General features: G+C 37.4%; 1 protein-coding gene across 1 annotated transcript; it reads right to left on the bottom strand.

The window, feature by feature from the left end:
* Window positions 1-11,893: 11,893 nt before the first annotated feature.
* Window positions 11,894-14,526, bottom strand: LOC126811563 (tubulin beta chain-like). Its single transcript, XM_050537255.2, has 3 exons — window positions 14,258-14,526; window positions 13,142-13,606; window positions 11,894-12,724 (listed from the first exon to the last, which is right to left on the bottom strand). Exons 1-3 carry the CDS (start codon window positions 14,312-14,314, stop codon window positions 11,906-11,908), a joined length of 1,341 nt encoding a protein of 446 aa, XP_050393212.1. The 5' UTR covers window positions 14,315-14,526; the 3' UTR covers window positions 11,894-11,905.
* Window positions 14,527-17,156: the final 2,630 nt, after the last annotated feature.

The raw sequence follows: 17,156 nt of genomic DNA, 5'->3' as shown, positions 1-17,156 counted from the left end.
CGGTTCCGCGGCAAGTTTTGCCATCTTTTCATAGATCGCCATTCATGGGATAAAAATAACCACCAATCGTACGAAGTTATCGCCCTTTTACTGTTTATAATACACATTTCAATGTAACAGTAAGCGGGCCGAACTGAAGACGGTCATCAGTGGTGTTAATCTGAGTTGACTGCACAAGTGTCAATATAATAATGGTCATTATTAAATTTAGATTAATCTTGGCAAAAAATAGCACCCCAGCCAAAATCGCTGTATTACTGAAGAAGCTTCTTCGTAATCATAGGTTTTGATATAAAATATTTATTATTGTCGAATTTTTCGCTAATTTTAAAAGATTATGAACTTTTTACATGCAATTTTGGGTTGGTCCGCTGGGCGTGTAGTGTGTAGATAGGGTTATCTTTTATTCAATTGATAGCCTATAATAATATTATTATATACAATTGAAAAATATTGAAATCAGCCTAGAAAATGTTTGGTGGAAAATGTTTCGCTAATTTAAGAAAATGAACTTGGTTGGACCGCTGGGCGTGTAGGTAGGGTTATCTTTTATTCAATTTGTATAATTATCTATTACATAAAATTGAAAAATATTAAAATCTTTCATTTAAGTTGAATTAGTTTAAGCTAGAAAATGTTTGGTCGGAAATGTTTCGCCAATTTACGGATATAAACTTTTACACGCTATGCTTTTGGTTGGGTTCCTGGGTGTATCGTATATATAGGGCTATCTTTTATTCAATTTATATAATTATCTATTACATAAAATTGAAAAATATTAAGATGTTTCATTTAAGTTGAATTAGCTAGAAAATGTTTGGTGGGAAATGTTTCGCCAATTTAAGAATATGAATTTTTACACGTTATAATTTTAGGCGGGCCGTTGGGCGTATATCTTTTATTCAGTTTATAGCCTGTAATTATATATTATATAAAACTGAAAAATATTGAAATCAGTCGCTGCCCTTCAGTCACTAGCTGAGTAGTCGACTAACCGTTATATAAGTGAAAAACAAAAACAAAACCAAAAGTAGTAGAAAATGTTAGGTTCTTAGAAATGTCGGCACTTTTTATTAGTTCTATGAACTGAATAAAGGGAGTAACGTTCTTTTTACAGTTTGTCGTAACGCAGACCTTACCCAACGAAACAACGATTGTAGACAAAGGAGATATGTATATAGGCCTACACATTATCACGATTTTATTATCAGTCAGTGTGCAAAATCATACGAAATTATTTAAACTTCTGAAATAAAATAGTTCCAATACAGACTCAGAGGCGCCGAAAGCGCAGGGTATACGTACACACCACCGCCTCTTTTGTCGCGGGGGTGGAGTGGGGCTAGGAGGCAGCAGTGTGTCTTCCTAATACAAAGTTTAAATATGTATTGAGAAAATTCCATCTTCGTATTCTTTCAAAACACAGATTAAACCTGGCGCTGTTTATATTTTATAACCCCAAATTATTTATCAGCCCACCTCCAATAACGGTTAATATTTCCCTTAATTATAATTTCCTGTTGCTGTGTTAAAATTCACAGAGGACGGGGAACGCCCTATGAAATGATGAATTATATATTTAGAATCACTACTTTTATTTTTTTATTTTTTTTTTTTTTGCCTTGGTCTTGACTCCATGTAGGCTATGCTTATTTCATATACTATGCATACTCTATAATGGCATCATTACCAAAATGGATCCAATTTTAAGCATCTCTTTACCCTTTCACAAAATATAGTCCACCACAGCTGGTTTGCTCTCGACCTTGTTACTATCTGTCCAAGAAAAACCGGAACAAAATATCAAAGGTCATATAAGGATTACAATAATTATGTAATAGTATTTTTGAAAATATAGATTTGCAAATTAGTTACCGATGCCACTACAGTGGGGATCTTGCTTCGGTTCAGTTTTAAAGATGCAGAAAAACGATAAAGAATATCGTAACTTAATGTAGCGTCAAACCACAGATTGCACGGAGTAGAAAATACACCACCCAAAGTCCTTCTGGAATCGGTGTCTTCAAGTTACAATTTCATATTTTTAAGTTATATTTTTAAAATGTATTAAAATAAAGCCCTAAAATAGATGGTATCTATAAACAGTCCTACCTTGTTAAAGAATAATCCTATTAATCCTACAATTCACTATTGCCAGTTGAGAAATTGGCAAAAATATCATTTTCAACTTCAAATTCAAGCGTTTGAAGATAGCTATTCCATGGTGGGAAATAGGAAAACAAAGAAGTAATTGGGAGGTAATTGTAGTACTATTTCCGGTGTGAAGATTTTTAACTGTGAGAAAGATAACCTATGATCGTATAATAGTGAGTTGACAACCTATTGAGCAAAAGGCATAGAAATAATTATGTTTTTACTTTCTTAGAAAATATGAAATTCTCGCTTTAAAATTATCTTTATTTTCACACAAGACCATCAAGACATATTTAAAAAGTCCCATATATGCAAGAAAATTCCATCTGAGAATATTGTTTTGTTGATTTTTCAAAGTTGATATCTTTTTGAAAGACTGTTTAAACTTAAGAAATTTTTATATTCGAGAATTTTGCTGCATATAATATTTTTATGTTCGAGAATTTTGCTGCATATAATATTTTAAATTACATGAGTCTAATTAAAAACTATACCCAGTGTTAATTAAGAACACCTGCATATGTGTAATTGTGGGTTGTTTTTTTTTTTTTTTTTTTTGATAAGCTATACACAACTACCAGTGTTATACTACATCTACACCAAAGGGTGTAGTTATTAATGGGGGATATATCCTACAAGTGTTAATTTTACACCATTTATTGGGTTTCAAGTGTAATCGATATTCATGAGTACTGAACACGAGCATAATTTATGTGTAATTGTAGCCGCTAAAGGGATGAACTACACCTCTACAAACATTGTATTGCATTAACACCAACAGGTGTAATTAGTATAAGGGAAACGTTCCTCCGAATAAGATGTCAGTTTTACACCGTATCTTGTGTTACCAAAGTGTTTGTGTACTCCAACTTGGGTGGGGTTTTTTTTTAAATACTGAGTAAATTGCATTAATAACACAGATATAACTCATTTTAGAGTGTTTACTCATAACGAATATAAGTCTTCCTGAATATTATCATGTATTATAATCTTAAAACATTTCTTCATAACGCTTCAAGTATAGAATATGTATACACTTAAAAGACGTGTAAAATTTTCCAAAATATTACCAAGTACTATATCTTAATTAATTATTTTTAATGCAGATGAGGTGCATAAATGAACAAACCACATTATTCGGCTAACTGGTAAGAATATGTGTATTGATTTTTCCTCATGATTTATATTCATTGTAAATTGATACTGATTGTCTAATTGCCCAACAGCAGTTGAATTTGAATCAATTTGATTGACATTTGTCATTTAATGTCGTAACTTTTCAAGCCCTACAATGTTCTACAACAGTGATTTCAGCAAAATAAATAGGCCTACACCCACTGGCGTGGTTTAGATTCCCCGGTTGTACGTGACAAGGTTTTGGGTCACCTGTCCAACCTCGTGGATTTTCTCCGGATCCTCCGGTTTCCCCCAACTGCTAGCCAGCTACGTGCAAGCGAATTATTGAAATAAAATTGAACCATTTGTTGGTCCCGAAATGACCTAGTTTGTGTCGAGTGGACGTTAACCCCCCCTCTCTCTCTCTCCCTCTCTCTCTCTCTCTCTTTAGACTTATTACTATGCTACAATTTCTACCGATCACAACTTACGTTTTCAACCCGAACTTACATTTAAATTAAAATTTGCAAGACCGATTAGTGCGTATTAAAACCTACAATTTTGTTAGATAATATCAAGCGATATATAATAGATCACATCATATACATATATATTGGGGTGTATCTAAACTATATATATAGTTATCAGCGACTGACGACTGACACCCACTCAATCCTTTGTCAAAATAAAACACGTCTCGAAATCAGATGCTGGAGATCAAGATATAAATGTCACGAACATAAACCAGCTCGGTTATTCTAAATACAGGCAATTACAAGACCAGTCGGGCATTTTATGGTTTTTAATAAACTTTAAAATGGGAGCAACGGTGACCCATGGATAAGGCGCTTGCTCACAAGCTAAAAGATTCGGCTATCGATCCCTGCGTTGGCTGAGAATGTTCATGAAGATTTTCCAGCTTGTTTTTCCTGGTCCTGCATTGGACATCTTCTTGATGGGACAGAATGGAGGTTCTGTGGTCACGTGGGCGTGCACATAAAAGAACTATTGACAATTCAATTGAAGAGTAGGCGGTAATTATGGCGTTTCCCGGGCAAAATTTCCCCATTAGCACACTGTACGGCGTATGTCCGTCTTCATTAGCCCAGTTGGTTCAGAAAGTTAGGACGTTAAACCTCATTTCATTTCATTTATACTGTGTCATCTTTAACGGTCAAAGCTACCAGGTTGATCCACAGGCCTACAATGTCAATGTATAGATGGGCATTGTATTGATAGTACTATAAACATTCCAGTAATTTCGATTTATTGATTTCCATTCTATCGAAGTCATGTGTGTATACTGTGTAAATTAGGAGAAAATAATAATACGAGTCAACGTAACATTGCTTAATATGTCAAAATCCCCTCTCTTTTTCTACAGCACGAAGTTGTAATCACTCTATTGACGCACACCCTTCAACAATGTGTGTCGACAATAATATAGCCCCAGGATATGTCAATGGATATGGAGTGGAATTCACGACATAAATATAAATCTTAACCTAGTAAGAATTGTGGTAATGTTCTTACATGTACTTCTAAATGCAAACTTCTTACTTTCATAATATTAAATTGGCTATTTGCATATGTAACAAGATGTGAACAGGGAAAATCAATATGGCTCATCCTCTCATTGTCCCAATGCTTCACATCGAATTTGAAGCGAAAAAAACAACGTTAAAAACTTATCCAAGATTAATAGTTCTAATTTAGTATACCATACATATGCTGACAAAGGCTCAACGCTATTGCATAGCTGTAGGGAGTTTGCCCATATTGGGGACGATGAGCATTGGTCAAATTATACATTGTTTAGTATGTTGATGATTATAACATCAATATTCTCAAATCTACAGTGTATTACTAGCTTACAAGACAGGGGGCAGGGAGGCAATGTCTTAAATTGGGTAGAAATGACTGTGATAATGTTAATTATCATTGTATAGCACTCTACATCTCTATATAAGTATATAGGACCCTCTCGGATAACTGTTTTCTTTTGTGTAAGGGCCCGGGGAAGGAGGGGGCTGTGAAATGTGATAATGTTGGTATAAATGATGATCATGTTAAAGATTAGTAAAACATTAATCTATAAAACTGTACATCTCTAAAGAAGTGTATTGTAAGGGGGAATACCGAAAATTGGCGTGACATTTTATAGCAGGGAAGGGGGGGGGGGCACAGTAGGCTACATTTTGGGGGATAAAAACTATTTGGTTCGAAATAGGTCTTGATGGCCACCTTGTAGATTAGTATATAGGATGCACTTGGACAAGTAGACGCCTGGCCCCACATGGCGAGTAGCCATTGTCGCGCAGCGACCCATTTCAAATTCCGGTCACTACATTTCAACGACAGTCCATAGGGTAGGGAATGGCGTTATTTTTTCACCCCAGGACATTAAGTTACTGATTATGAAAGAAGAGTTCAACCTTTGACTAGAAAAGTAGAACAACGCAGATCAATCGGGTATGGGATGCGCATTTTTGTCCACGGTTTTCGTAATAGAATTCAAGTTACTCCGCTGGGCACTGATGACGTTATTCGGCGTTTTACACGATCGATGTTATTGCTGGAGCCACCCATGATATAAATTTGATTGTACGTGAACATCGAAGTTTGTTCTAATTATCTTAGTTAAATGCCAGAAGCTGGACTAGATTTTTATGACTCTTTTTACCACCCATCGGTGTTGTGGCCATTTTGACGGAAAGTTACGACCCGATACGCGCAATTATCGAAAGCAACCGAGATAAACATATTTTAAATTGCATCAAAATTGGATAAACATTGTCACCTGAATATATTGAGGGTGCAGAAACTAAAAATGAGATTTTTCGTATACCCAGGGGCAATAAGTTACCGTCGGATGCCTTGGATATAAACATATATTTTAAGTTTCGTCAAAATCTGATAAAATTGTGACCGGTAGAGTGTCCACAAACAAATATGAACGAACACACTCAGGGAAGTCTGGACGGACACAAACGACAACATAATACGTCCATATGATATTAATGTTATGGTCATCAAATTAAACAATATATATTTTGATCATTGTTCCCCAAAACTATACAATTACCTTGTCCAATAAGAACACATTATTTTTAAAACTGAGCCCTTGTTAGCGTGTTTATGACTTGTTAAGTTATAACGGTAAATTTTGAATTATTAACTGATTTTTTTTTCAAATTCGATGTGAAGCATTGGGACAATTTGAGGATGGGCTCTATTGTTTTTCTCTGAAATTCACTGTCCATCTCTTGCAAAATGTTGGCGTGTATTTTATGGCAACCGCTTGTTTTAATTTGTATTTTAATTTCTAATCAGTTTTGTGAGTGACAGTCGTTTGCGCCTGGCTGGCCCAATAAATTGTCTCCCCGTGCAAAAGTCAATATCTAACTTATATTTCAAAGTAACCTAGTAAAGAACATTAATAACGCCACTTCACCCAAATATTCCAACCTTCAGGGAATCTGGTATGTTTGGGTTTATTCTTCACGACAGCTAACATAGAAAACGCCTGCAGAGATGACAGTTGTCCGTGACAGAATTAACAAGTATTTCTGTTAAATAATGTCCATTGCTTGTAAATCTGGTCAAATTAACCCGCGAAACAGCTTCATCTTCTTAACAAGTACTACTTTATAACATATCCAACACGTGACCTTACATTGTCGTTAACACTGTATGCAAATCTCTCATTATCTGTTTGTAAGACATACATAAACTCTTACTTTTGTAACCAGGTAAAAATCTATTAACCCAGGTGTGTCCTGGGGCACAGTTGTAGATCCTGTCATAAATTTTGAATAGCGTATATATACTTTCATCCCGCGTCGTATTCAGATTTTCCTTGTTTGATATATCTGTCTTTTATTAAAACAATCAGTTTAAACAATTTGGAATGCATCCAGATCCTTACTATAGTCCAGAAATGTCCGATTTTGTGGACGTTACCCATCTCTTCCGCCTTGAATACATCACGCAGTTACAATTAGATGAAATGAAATGGGGTTTAAAGTCCAACTTTTCAACACCGACTGGGCTAACGAAGACGGGCATACGCCATGTAGTGTGCTGTAGAGTTTTGTTACTATATATAGCGCGCCAATGTGTACACGGGACTTCGATTTTTCGTGCCTGACAAGGACAGCTGTCTAGTCCTTCGGATGAGACGAAAAAAACCGAGGTCCCGTGTATACATTGGAATGCACGTAAAAGATCCTTTGGCAGTTGGAATTCGATATAAGAGTAGGCGATAGTGCCGCTGCCCGGGCAAAATTTCCCTCATAGCACACTGTATGGCGTATGCCCGTCTTCATTAACCCAGTATAGGAGCAGAACAGTAGGACGTTAAATCCCATTTCATTTCATTTCATTTCGATTTTTGGTCCTCCGAATGACTAGAGACTGTTCTTGTCACTACCAGACTTTCCTCCCTTTACGACTGACAAACGGAAACTACACCGGGAAATCCCGAGGAACTTTCTCGGCCAGTGAGCGAAGTCGAGACCTACTGGTTATTTAGCCATCGTCTTATCCACTGAGCCACCACGGCTCCCATGTAATTAAGCTCCATTAAGCTCCAGTCTTTACTTTGGTGGAATACTTTCCCCAACTACAATGGTAAATATTATCCATTTTTTTTTATTGTCGGGGCCTCGGCTTTTCGTCCCATCCGAACATCTATACAGCTGTCCTTGTCAAGTCCTTCGTCCTCCTGCGCCACTGAAAAGCGGAAACCACGTCGAAAAATCCCGATGCAGGGGTTGAAAACGCTCCTGTTGGGGTGTGGTTATTTTCCGCATCGTGTTCACATGAGTGGCTTTTTTATTATATTAAAAAAAAAATCGTTTGTCCGAAACTTTGAATTATATGATCTACAAGATTGGGGCATATACTTTTTATAATATTTAAAAAAAGTTGTTTTCCCATCATTAGTTTGGACTTGAAATTATTCTGAACTCAATGGACAAAGGCACCATTGGGTGAGCCGATTGTTTCCAGGGGAGGCAGTACCCGCTCGCTACGGGCCTGGAACTCTTCGTAAAATTGATATTTGAAATATTGATTTCGATGTTAAAAGGTCACTGATAGTCAACATTACGAAACACGCAAACCAATTACTCTTTTAACTGTTGGCCGATATTGTACGTATTGATTTAAACTAACAAAGTCATTGAGTGGAAGATTGTATTTGATCTATTCGTCACACTAAACATAAAACAACAAAAAATAACCATAACCGAAAAATACAAGATACAGGAGGCAAGGCATTAAATAAATCAGTTTTATGGAATTCCATTAAATCCATAAAAAAAGTACATTATCTTTAAATAATGGGGTAAAATTATTTTCTATGCCAGATTACATGATGCCAAAGGCAGTAGTGCATACTATAGCTTTTTATTGTAGGACTACACAGCATGTGACAGATTGGATTAAGAGCAGTTTTCTGCGGATTACTAATAATGTTTATTTTTCATATACTGTGACAATTTTAATTATCAACTTCTTTGTTGTATCAAAATTAACATCACTATAAAATCTAATAAATCGTGACCTAGAAGGGTTAATGTTCGCTCGTTCGTTTGTACGGCTTAACGTCCGCTTTCACCGAGGGTGATATCGCAGACATAGGCTTTGGATATTATCGTGTGTTTTCAGATTACCGCCCCCCCCCCCACTCACACCCATACTAAAGCCCCGTACACACAACCCAATTATTGAAATAAAGATGTAATATTTAAATATTAGGCCCGATATAACCTAAGGCGTTTTTATCGACCATTGATTAGAGAAAAGTGATTTGCATTCAATTAAATTTTCATCTATAACGTCCATCTAATCCAAATCGATTAACGAACTCCCCAGTGTACCTTGAAATCGACTAAACTGTCACATGACATCTCCACTAAATTCAAATCGATTTGGAAACTCGATAAAAAAAAACCCTCTCGGATCGTTAGTGCTGAGAGGAAGTTAAACCCCATTTCTCTTTTTCTAGTCATGACATATTAAGAAGATTTAGGTCAGAATGAAGAAAACGAGGCAATTCTAACAACAGTTAACAAGCATGCCATTTTATAAAATCATATATCACTTGATTCCGTGTACGTTGCCGTATTAAATATAATAGCGTATAAGTTCAATGCTTTATTGAAGGTTTAATAAAGCCGACAAAACAAGTTTCAGTGACCAATAAGAATAATTATATGAACGTGTTCTATATAAACAGTGATCACAGACAGAATACACCAATATAATAATAGACATAAAAATTGCCGCAGGCGATCATCAAACGTCAACACTTCACATAGTCTTAATTATGAATATTCAATGTTGGTGCACTGGGCGATGAACCAACCTTGTTTTCATCGTACAGTTAAATTAATAAAAGTGTTAATTGATAAAAGGTTCCATAGAAGTACATCGTGTTTTGGTTTATTTATTGACCGACTGCAACCCATTTTATTTTATTAAACACATGTGTGTTATTATTGTTTTTGTTTCATACATAATTTACCATACATAATGGAGGGGGGGGGGCAAGTGGTATAACGGTTTGGATTTACATCATAAAGTCTGTCATTGAGGTTAGTGGCGTGAATACGATCGATCCCACCTTGTTCCGCCTTGTGGATATTCAAGGCACTTAAAGGGAGGCAACACACTTCAACAGGATGTAGACTACCATTAATATTCCCATTTGCAATACATAATGTGTTTTCACCAGGGGCGTAACTAGCTCAGAGCAACGAGAGGGCGGGAGGTGTCCTCGGGGGTGTTGTAAAATTGACGGATTATATATATATATCTATTGTTTTTATGCTCGACAAGTTTTTCACTGGGGGTGGGGCTGGGGTTATAACGGTTTTGCTTTAGATCATAAGATCTGTCATTGAGTCAAGTGACGTGATTGCAATCGATCCTAAGCTTATACTTGCCCCGACTTGTGGGTATACGCTGGCTGGATAGCGAGGCTTGTGTGCTGCTGGATTATAATTAGCCAACGCACTTAAAGGGAGGCAACTCACCTCAACAGGATGTAAACCACCATTAATATCCCAATTAATTCTGGTCTTTTTGCCCGGCTCCAACTTTTTCTGAACTATTTGTTGGACTAGAAACTTTTCACTACAGACAGAGCAACTCCAATGGCCATTTCTTTGCTCCAAAATTTGAAGAGGTCTGTGATACACAAACTTGAATTAGCATACTAAAAACATGTAATTATCCGTCGTGCACATCACCGTACCCACCCTCTGTTATCCGTCCGCCTCTAAACTATGAGACGTTACCAAACCCTGGCAGAAAATGTTAATTCAAACTCTCTTCTTCGATTCTAGACCACAAAGTCAACAAACATGGCAAGGCAAAAGGGGGGAGTTTAACGTCCACACTGCAGCTGAACTGAATAACCTGACCATTGTGCCAGTGAGACATCGTGTAAATGTAACACTTTTGTAGAATTTTTACTCTTGAAATTAATGATGGCATTATATTGTATAAATTAATATCTTTGGCAAGTAATTAGATTCACATATATGTAGTATCTACTTAAATCAACTTAGTGAATGAATGACATTGTTATATAAAAAGAGGCATAATGTGATAAACATTCAATTCTAGGTTGATAACTTATATCTTGTGGGAAGTTTCTCCGGTATATTTCCACTTTCCATATAAGGGTAGGTTTCGACGTCATTAGCCTAAATTGACCAACCTCTTTGATTATTTACATCATATTTGACCAATTGGATAATTGAACGTCAAAACCCAAGCTACAAAACTATCATATTTGTGAGAATTCGCCAGACAGCAGCTTAATTCTAGATGGGAAAAGATGTAGCAATTTCTATCAGCAGACTCGCCCCAGCGAGTCTGGCTGACTAGTGTTTGATTGTTATAACTACGTGCCCCCCGCACCCCAGCCCCAGTGAGACTGGCCATCACTGTTCAGACCAGCACCGACAGCCAGCAATGGATTCTCAGATTTTAGTTTCTGTTTAATGAGGCCGCGACGAAGACTCTGGGGACTACACCAAACCACTAATGCATGCGGCACTCTGATGATTACCTGGATCCGGGCCTGACACCTTAGAATTTAAGTAACCAGGAAGTGCTTAAAACAATAGAAGAAGCTTTGTCTGGCAGATTTTTAGGTAAGGGGTGGGTCTCTTTTCCGGGGCTAGGCTAAGGGCTATCTGCTGTGATGATTTAGCAACTATGGCGCCTGGTCCATGGTGATTTTTAAGTTGGAGTATGCTGAGTTTACCATCCATTTTGCATATTCAAACGTTCAAAATCTAGCTGTCCCCCGTCACCTCAAATACGACAATGACTTCCACGTGTTAAATTTCAGTTCCTTCTGTCAGGGGATATTTTACGTGCACGCCTAGGTGTACATTTGACCTCGGTTTGTTCGTCTCAGGCTAGTCTTGAACTACTGCCAAGGGGGGAAACCAAACTGAAAAGGCCCGAACGGAATTTAATAATATTTGTACGAATTTATTGCAAACAAGTAAATAAATCATTTATTTTAAATAGATAAATATTAATAAATATTTAACAATAAATAGAATAAGTTATTCAAGTTCCAAAAATAATCCTACATGTTCATTAATGTTTATGCTTCGTCACCCTCTCCTTCTTCTTCGTCAAATTCTCCTTCCTCTTCAGCTGTAGCATCTTGATATTGTTGATATTCAGATACCAGATCATTCATGTTGGATTCGGCTTCTGTGAATTCCATCTCATCCATACCTTCACCAGTATACCAATGGAGGAAAGCTTTTCTTCTGAACATAGCAGTAAACTGTTCAGAGATTCTTTTAAACAGTTCCTGAATGGCGGTGCTGTTACCAATAAATGTGCCGGACATTTTCAGACCTCTTGGAGGAATATCGCATACAGCTGTTTTGACGTTGTTGGGGATCCATTCAACAAAGTAACTGCTGTTTTTGTTCTGGACGTTCAACATTTGTTCATCCACTTCCTTCATGGACATACGACCTCTGAACATGGTAGCTACTGTCAGGTAACGACCATGACGAGGATCGCAGGCGGCCATCATGTTCTTGGCATCAAACATCTGTTGGGTGAGTTCAGGTACAGTGAGAGCTCTGTACTGCTGGGAACCTCGAGATGTTAGGGGAGCAAAACCAGGCATAAAGAAATGCAGACGCGGGAAAGGTACCATGTTGACAGCAAGTTTTCGAAGATCAGCATTCAATTGGCCAGGGAATCGTAGACAGGTAGTCACGCCAGACATGGTGGCTGATACCAGATGATTCAAATCGCCGTATGTAGGTGTGGTCAGCTTCAATGTCCTGAAGCAGATGTCGTAAAGGGCCTCGTTATCTATACAGTAGGTTTCGTCTGTATTTTCTACCAGTTGGTGGACTGATAGAGTGGCATTGTAAGGTTCAACAACTGTATCTGATACCTGAAATTTTAAAGGCAATATACATTTTAGATTGGTCATTATATTCAGGCCCGGCGGAGTGGGTGGGGCTGGGTGGGGGGGCTTTAGTCCCCCCCCCCCAATAATTTGGCCGCAAGTACTCTTTTCTCCGGGTTATTGTGGCCCCTGGACCCACGCCTATAAGGATCTAGGATGGAAACCCCCCCAATCAAGAATTGCTTCCGCCGGCCCTGATATTATGCTTGGTATGATAGGAAATAGCGGTGCGATTTAAACTTGCAGATGATTTATGATATAATATACTGAATTTATAAGTATATATGAATTTCATTGATAATAGAAAAACAATTTGTAGTCCAAACTAATATAATTGATATTATTCCTATGGATTATGATAAATATAAATGTGTATTTAGAAAGAAAACCAAGACAACTCACCTTAGGTGAAGGACAGACAGAGAAGGTGTTCATGATTCTATCTGGATATTCTTCACGAATTTTACTAATGAGGAGGGTTCCCATACCAGAACCAGTTCCACCACCAAGAGAGTGGGTCAGCTGGAATCCTTGTAGACAATCGCAGCTTTCAGCCTCCTTACGGACCACATCTAGCACAGAGTCGACTAATTCAGCACCTTCGGTGTAATGACCTTTAGCCCAGTTGTTACCAGCACCAGATTGTCCAAAGACAAAATTATCTGGTCGGAAAATCTGACCAAAAGGGCCTGAACGTACGGAATCCATGGTACCGGGTTCCAAATCAACGAGAACAGCTCGGGGTACATATTTTCCTCCTGTAGCTTCATTGTAATAAACGTTGATTCTTTCCAACTGAAGATCTGAATCACCGTGGTATGTTCCAGTAGGGTCGATACCATGTTCATCAGAGATCACTTCCCAAAACTAAAATTAGAATAATGTACATGTAACACACAACATCAACATCTGCTTGACGAAAATCATTATTATTTATTCAAAACATTTTCAGTGTCTGGCTCAGTAGCACCAACCTGTCGGCATTGCCTTTATTTATTTTTTTAACAACAACAACAGTATCTCTAGTTAGTGATTACATTTTGGTTATTATCCATAGAAAAAGTCTTTGTATATTCTAGTAGAAACCATGTTGGCATGTTCCTGAAGCAACGACCGCTTACAGAGTTAAAGCGAGATCAAGCCTTCTCTTGAAGATGAGTGGACACTGGATTTGGCATCGCACAAAAAATTAATATCTAGCCTATATATCAGTTTCACGTTTACATTTCAAAGTAAAAATTTGAACAATGCAATAATGTGCGATACTAGAGAAATCAGACAAATTTTAAATTAGCCAGATTAGGAATCGGCTAATAAAAATAACGTCATCTTTGAATTCGATGTCTTGTGGTATTCAGTGTGTTTAGACATTCACGGTTCGAGTGCTATATCGAGATTTAGATTTTCTAAACACACTTAACTGAAACACCTCTATTAATTAGTGAGGTTTAACATCCACGCCAGTCCAATGAGACTTTGGTCAGCTAAAACCATGTAAATTATATGTTTAAGTCTTACCTTAGCTCCAATCTGGTTGCCACATTGGCCTGTTTGCATATGTACGATTTCCCGCATTTTTGAATTGGTGTAGGATATTATACGGTTAGTAGAAGTGGATGTGGTGACACTAGAAGTGACTGTACTGAGATAGGATTTTACCCCTGTTTATATACACAACACTGTGTAATGTTCACCATAACTACGATGTTGTCCGTAGTAACTATTCTCATTAAAACTATCGTTTAGTAACGGGATAATCCTAATAATCGGATTATCGTTAATAGGTGCGATAACTGCAAAACTAGTAGACCGAAGTCATAATAATTAATTAACCGCTGTTACGTGGCGCAAACACAAAGTTATGGGAAACTGTATTTTTAGTATAGCCCTACTTGCCGAAGCTATGAAATATGTCCTGATTCATTTCCAGAAAATGTGGATTATATACTTTATTACTCTATTAGAAAATACCGTAACAGTAAAAGAAATGAAAAGGTATAAAATTTTGAAAATAAAGTCAACTTCACTCACTTCACTCAGCCCATTCCCTATATAAAATGGAGAAAAGAGAAATGACCCCCCCCCCCCCCCCTACCCCCCACAAAAAAACCCAACCCTAAACAAATAAATCATTTAAGAATAACTTTGTTCTTCAACTGTATAGTATGTATGTATTATGTTGTGTACGTGTATATATTCTATGTAATGTACTTTATAAAGCAAATTAAACGTGCTTAGGGCACCAATCAAAGGGGTGGGGCGCATAGTTTGTTTTTACACTCCCGGATATACGAATATTAATAGTGATAATTTATTACTAGTATTAATACAGTACTGAAGAGAACAACGGGTTTTTGGGGTTTTTTTTAGTTATGACCACTAAAGGTGTTAATCCTATCCTATATACTGTCCAACCTCGTGGTTTTTCTCCGGGTCCTCCGCCCCCCCCCCCCCCCCTCCACTGCTAAAGACCCCTACGCAGAAGGGAATTATTGAAATAAAATTGAACCATATGTTAGTCCCGAAATGACCTGGTTTGTGTCGAGTGGACGTACCCCCCCCCCCATCCCTCCCTCTCTCTCTCTCTCTCTCTCTTATATACTGTCTAAATTTAAGTGTACGTGGTCTGTAATGATGGACGTCTTCATGCAATAAATATCTTATCTTGTCTTATCTCTGCTATAATTTTATCCTAAAGGAGGCAAGTCGCTAACTCAATGTCACGCAGTCGTCAACATTGCAAACACGACGTATTGGTCAATTTAAATGAACCGAGAGAAGATGAGCTTCTGATATCCAATATTTAGACAAAATGAACATTTTAAAATTGGCACACGAATCGCGTGCTAGCGTGCTTTCGAACGCCATTTGTAACGAAGAAAGTAGATGAACGAGGTTAAATATATCCCATATATGTAGACTGGGATAACCAGACTCCAAAGACATAACATAACTGACTAGAAATTACAGTAATAACAGAAACTATTGAATTTAAATCAGTTTATATCAATTCACATTACATTATTAAATGCGTTGCGACCCATTTGTGTCCATTTCTACTTCCCAAAGAATTGAGATTTAGCTCCTTTTTAACCCGTGTGTACTGTTGTGTTTTTCCATTTAGCCTAGTCTCATCTTGAGATGTCAGTGGGCCTATATAATATGAAGACTGTCCCGGACCCGGTTATGTAAAGTGAAATAAAATGGGGTTTATTGTCCCAATTTTCTGCACCAGCCAGGCTAATGAAGACGGAATGCAGTGTGCAATGAGGGAAATTTCGCCGGCTTTTTATCGAATTTCAACTGCCAGGGGATCCTGTAGACAGGATTTCGGATTTTATCCCATCGGGACGATTAGTTGTCCTGTCTTACTGATAAGGGGATACCACGCCGGGGAAATCCGGAGGAAAGAAACTGGTTCGACATTAATTATTCTGAACGCTATATTCCGGGCAATAAAGGGAGATAAATAATCTTCATATTCAAGGTGACAACAAGATGCATATTTGTATGATTCTTGGTCATGAATGAAGACGTACCGTAGTGTACATGTAAAGTAAAGTAATAATAAAACACATCCAAAAACATTCATTTAAGACCACCAGTTGTTTAAATGTGATATAAAAAGAAATTTCAGAGCGAGAAATCTTTGGAGGCAGACCACCATTAATTTCCCCATTGACTCAATGTTAATTCTGGCCTCTTTGCCCTGCTCCAACTTTTCCCCAAATTTTCATTGGGCTGAATGCTTTTCACCACAGACAGAGCAATAAATGGCCATGTTTTTGCACTAAATTTATATGAGGTTGCCTACCAAGATTTTGAGAAACACAAACTTGAAGAAGCATACTAAAAACATGTAACTATTCGCCGTACATATATATCACCGTAACCAACCTGATAACTCTGCATGTTATCCTTCAGCCTCAAAATCATGAATATTTACCAAAACCTGGCAGAAAATGTTAATTCAAACCCTCTACGTCCATTCTAGACCAAAAGATCAACAAAAATGTGCATGCCAAAGCGCAGAAAAGAGACAGAGAGAGAGAACTGCTATAAATAGACGAGCTACAATTTGTGAAATTTAATGGTAGTCTGCTCCCTTTGATTGAATAAATAAGAGTTGTTTCCCTTTAGTGCACATTTTCTCCATGGCATTGCCATCATAGAACTGTACTAAACGATCTATGTTGGCATTAATAACTGCCAGATTCGAAAGATTACCAATAATTTTAAGTATGAGGGTCCATATACTGCTAAAGACCCCTACGCGCAAACGAATTATTGAAATAAAATTTAACCTAGTTTGTGTCAAGTGGACATTAAACACTATCTCTCTCCCTCTCTCTCTCCCTTTCTCTCTCTCTCTGAATGCAGCTTGCAACAATCTGTTTAGGTGATCTCGGTATTCAGG

The sequence above is a fragment of the Patella vulgata genome, chromosome 2, assembly GCF_932274485.2.
Source record: "Patella vulgata chromosome 2, xgPatVulg1.2, whole genome shotgun sequence".
NCBI classification, from domain to species: domain Eukaryota; kingdom Metazoa; phylum Mollusca; class Gastropoda; family Patellidae; genus Patella; species Patella vulgata.
This window is presented reverse-complemented; position numbering and strand designations above follow the sequence as displayed.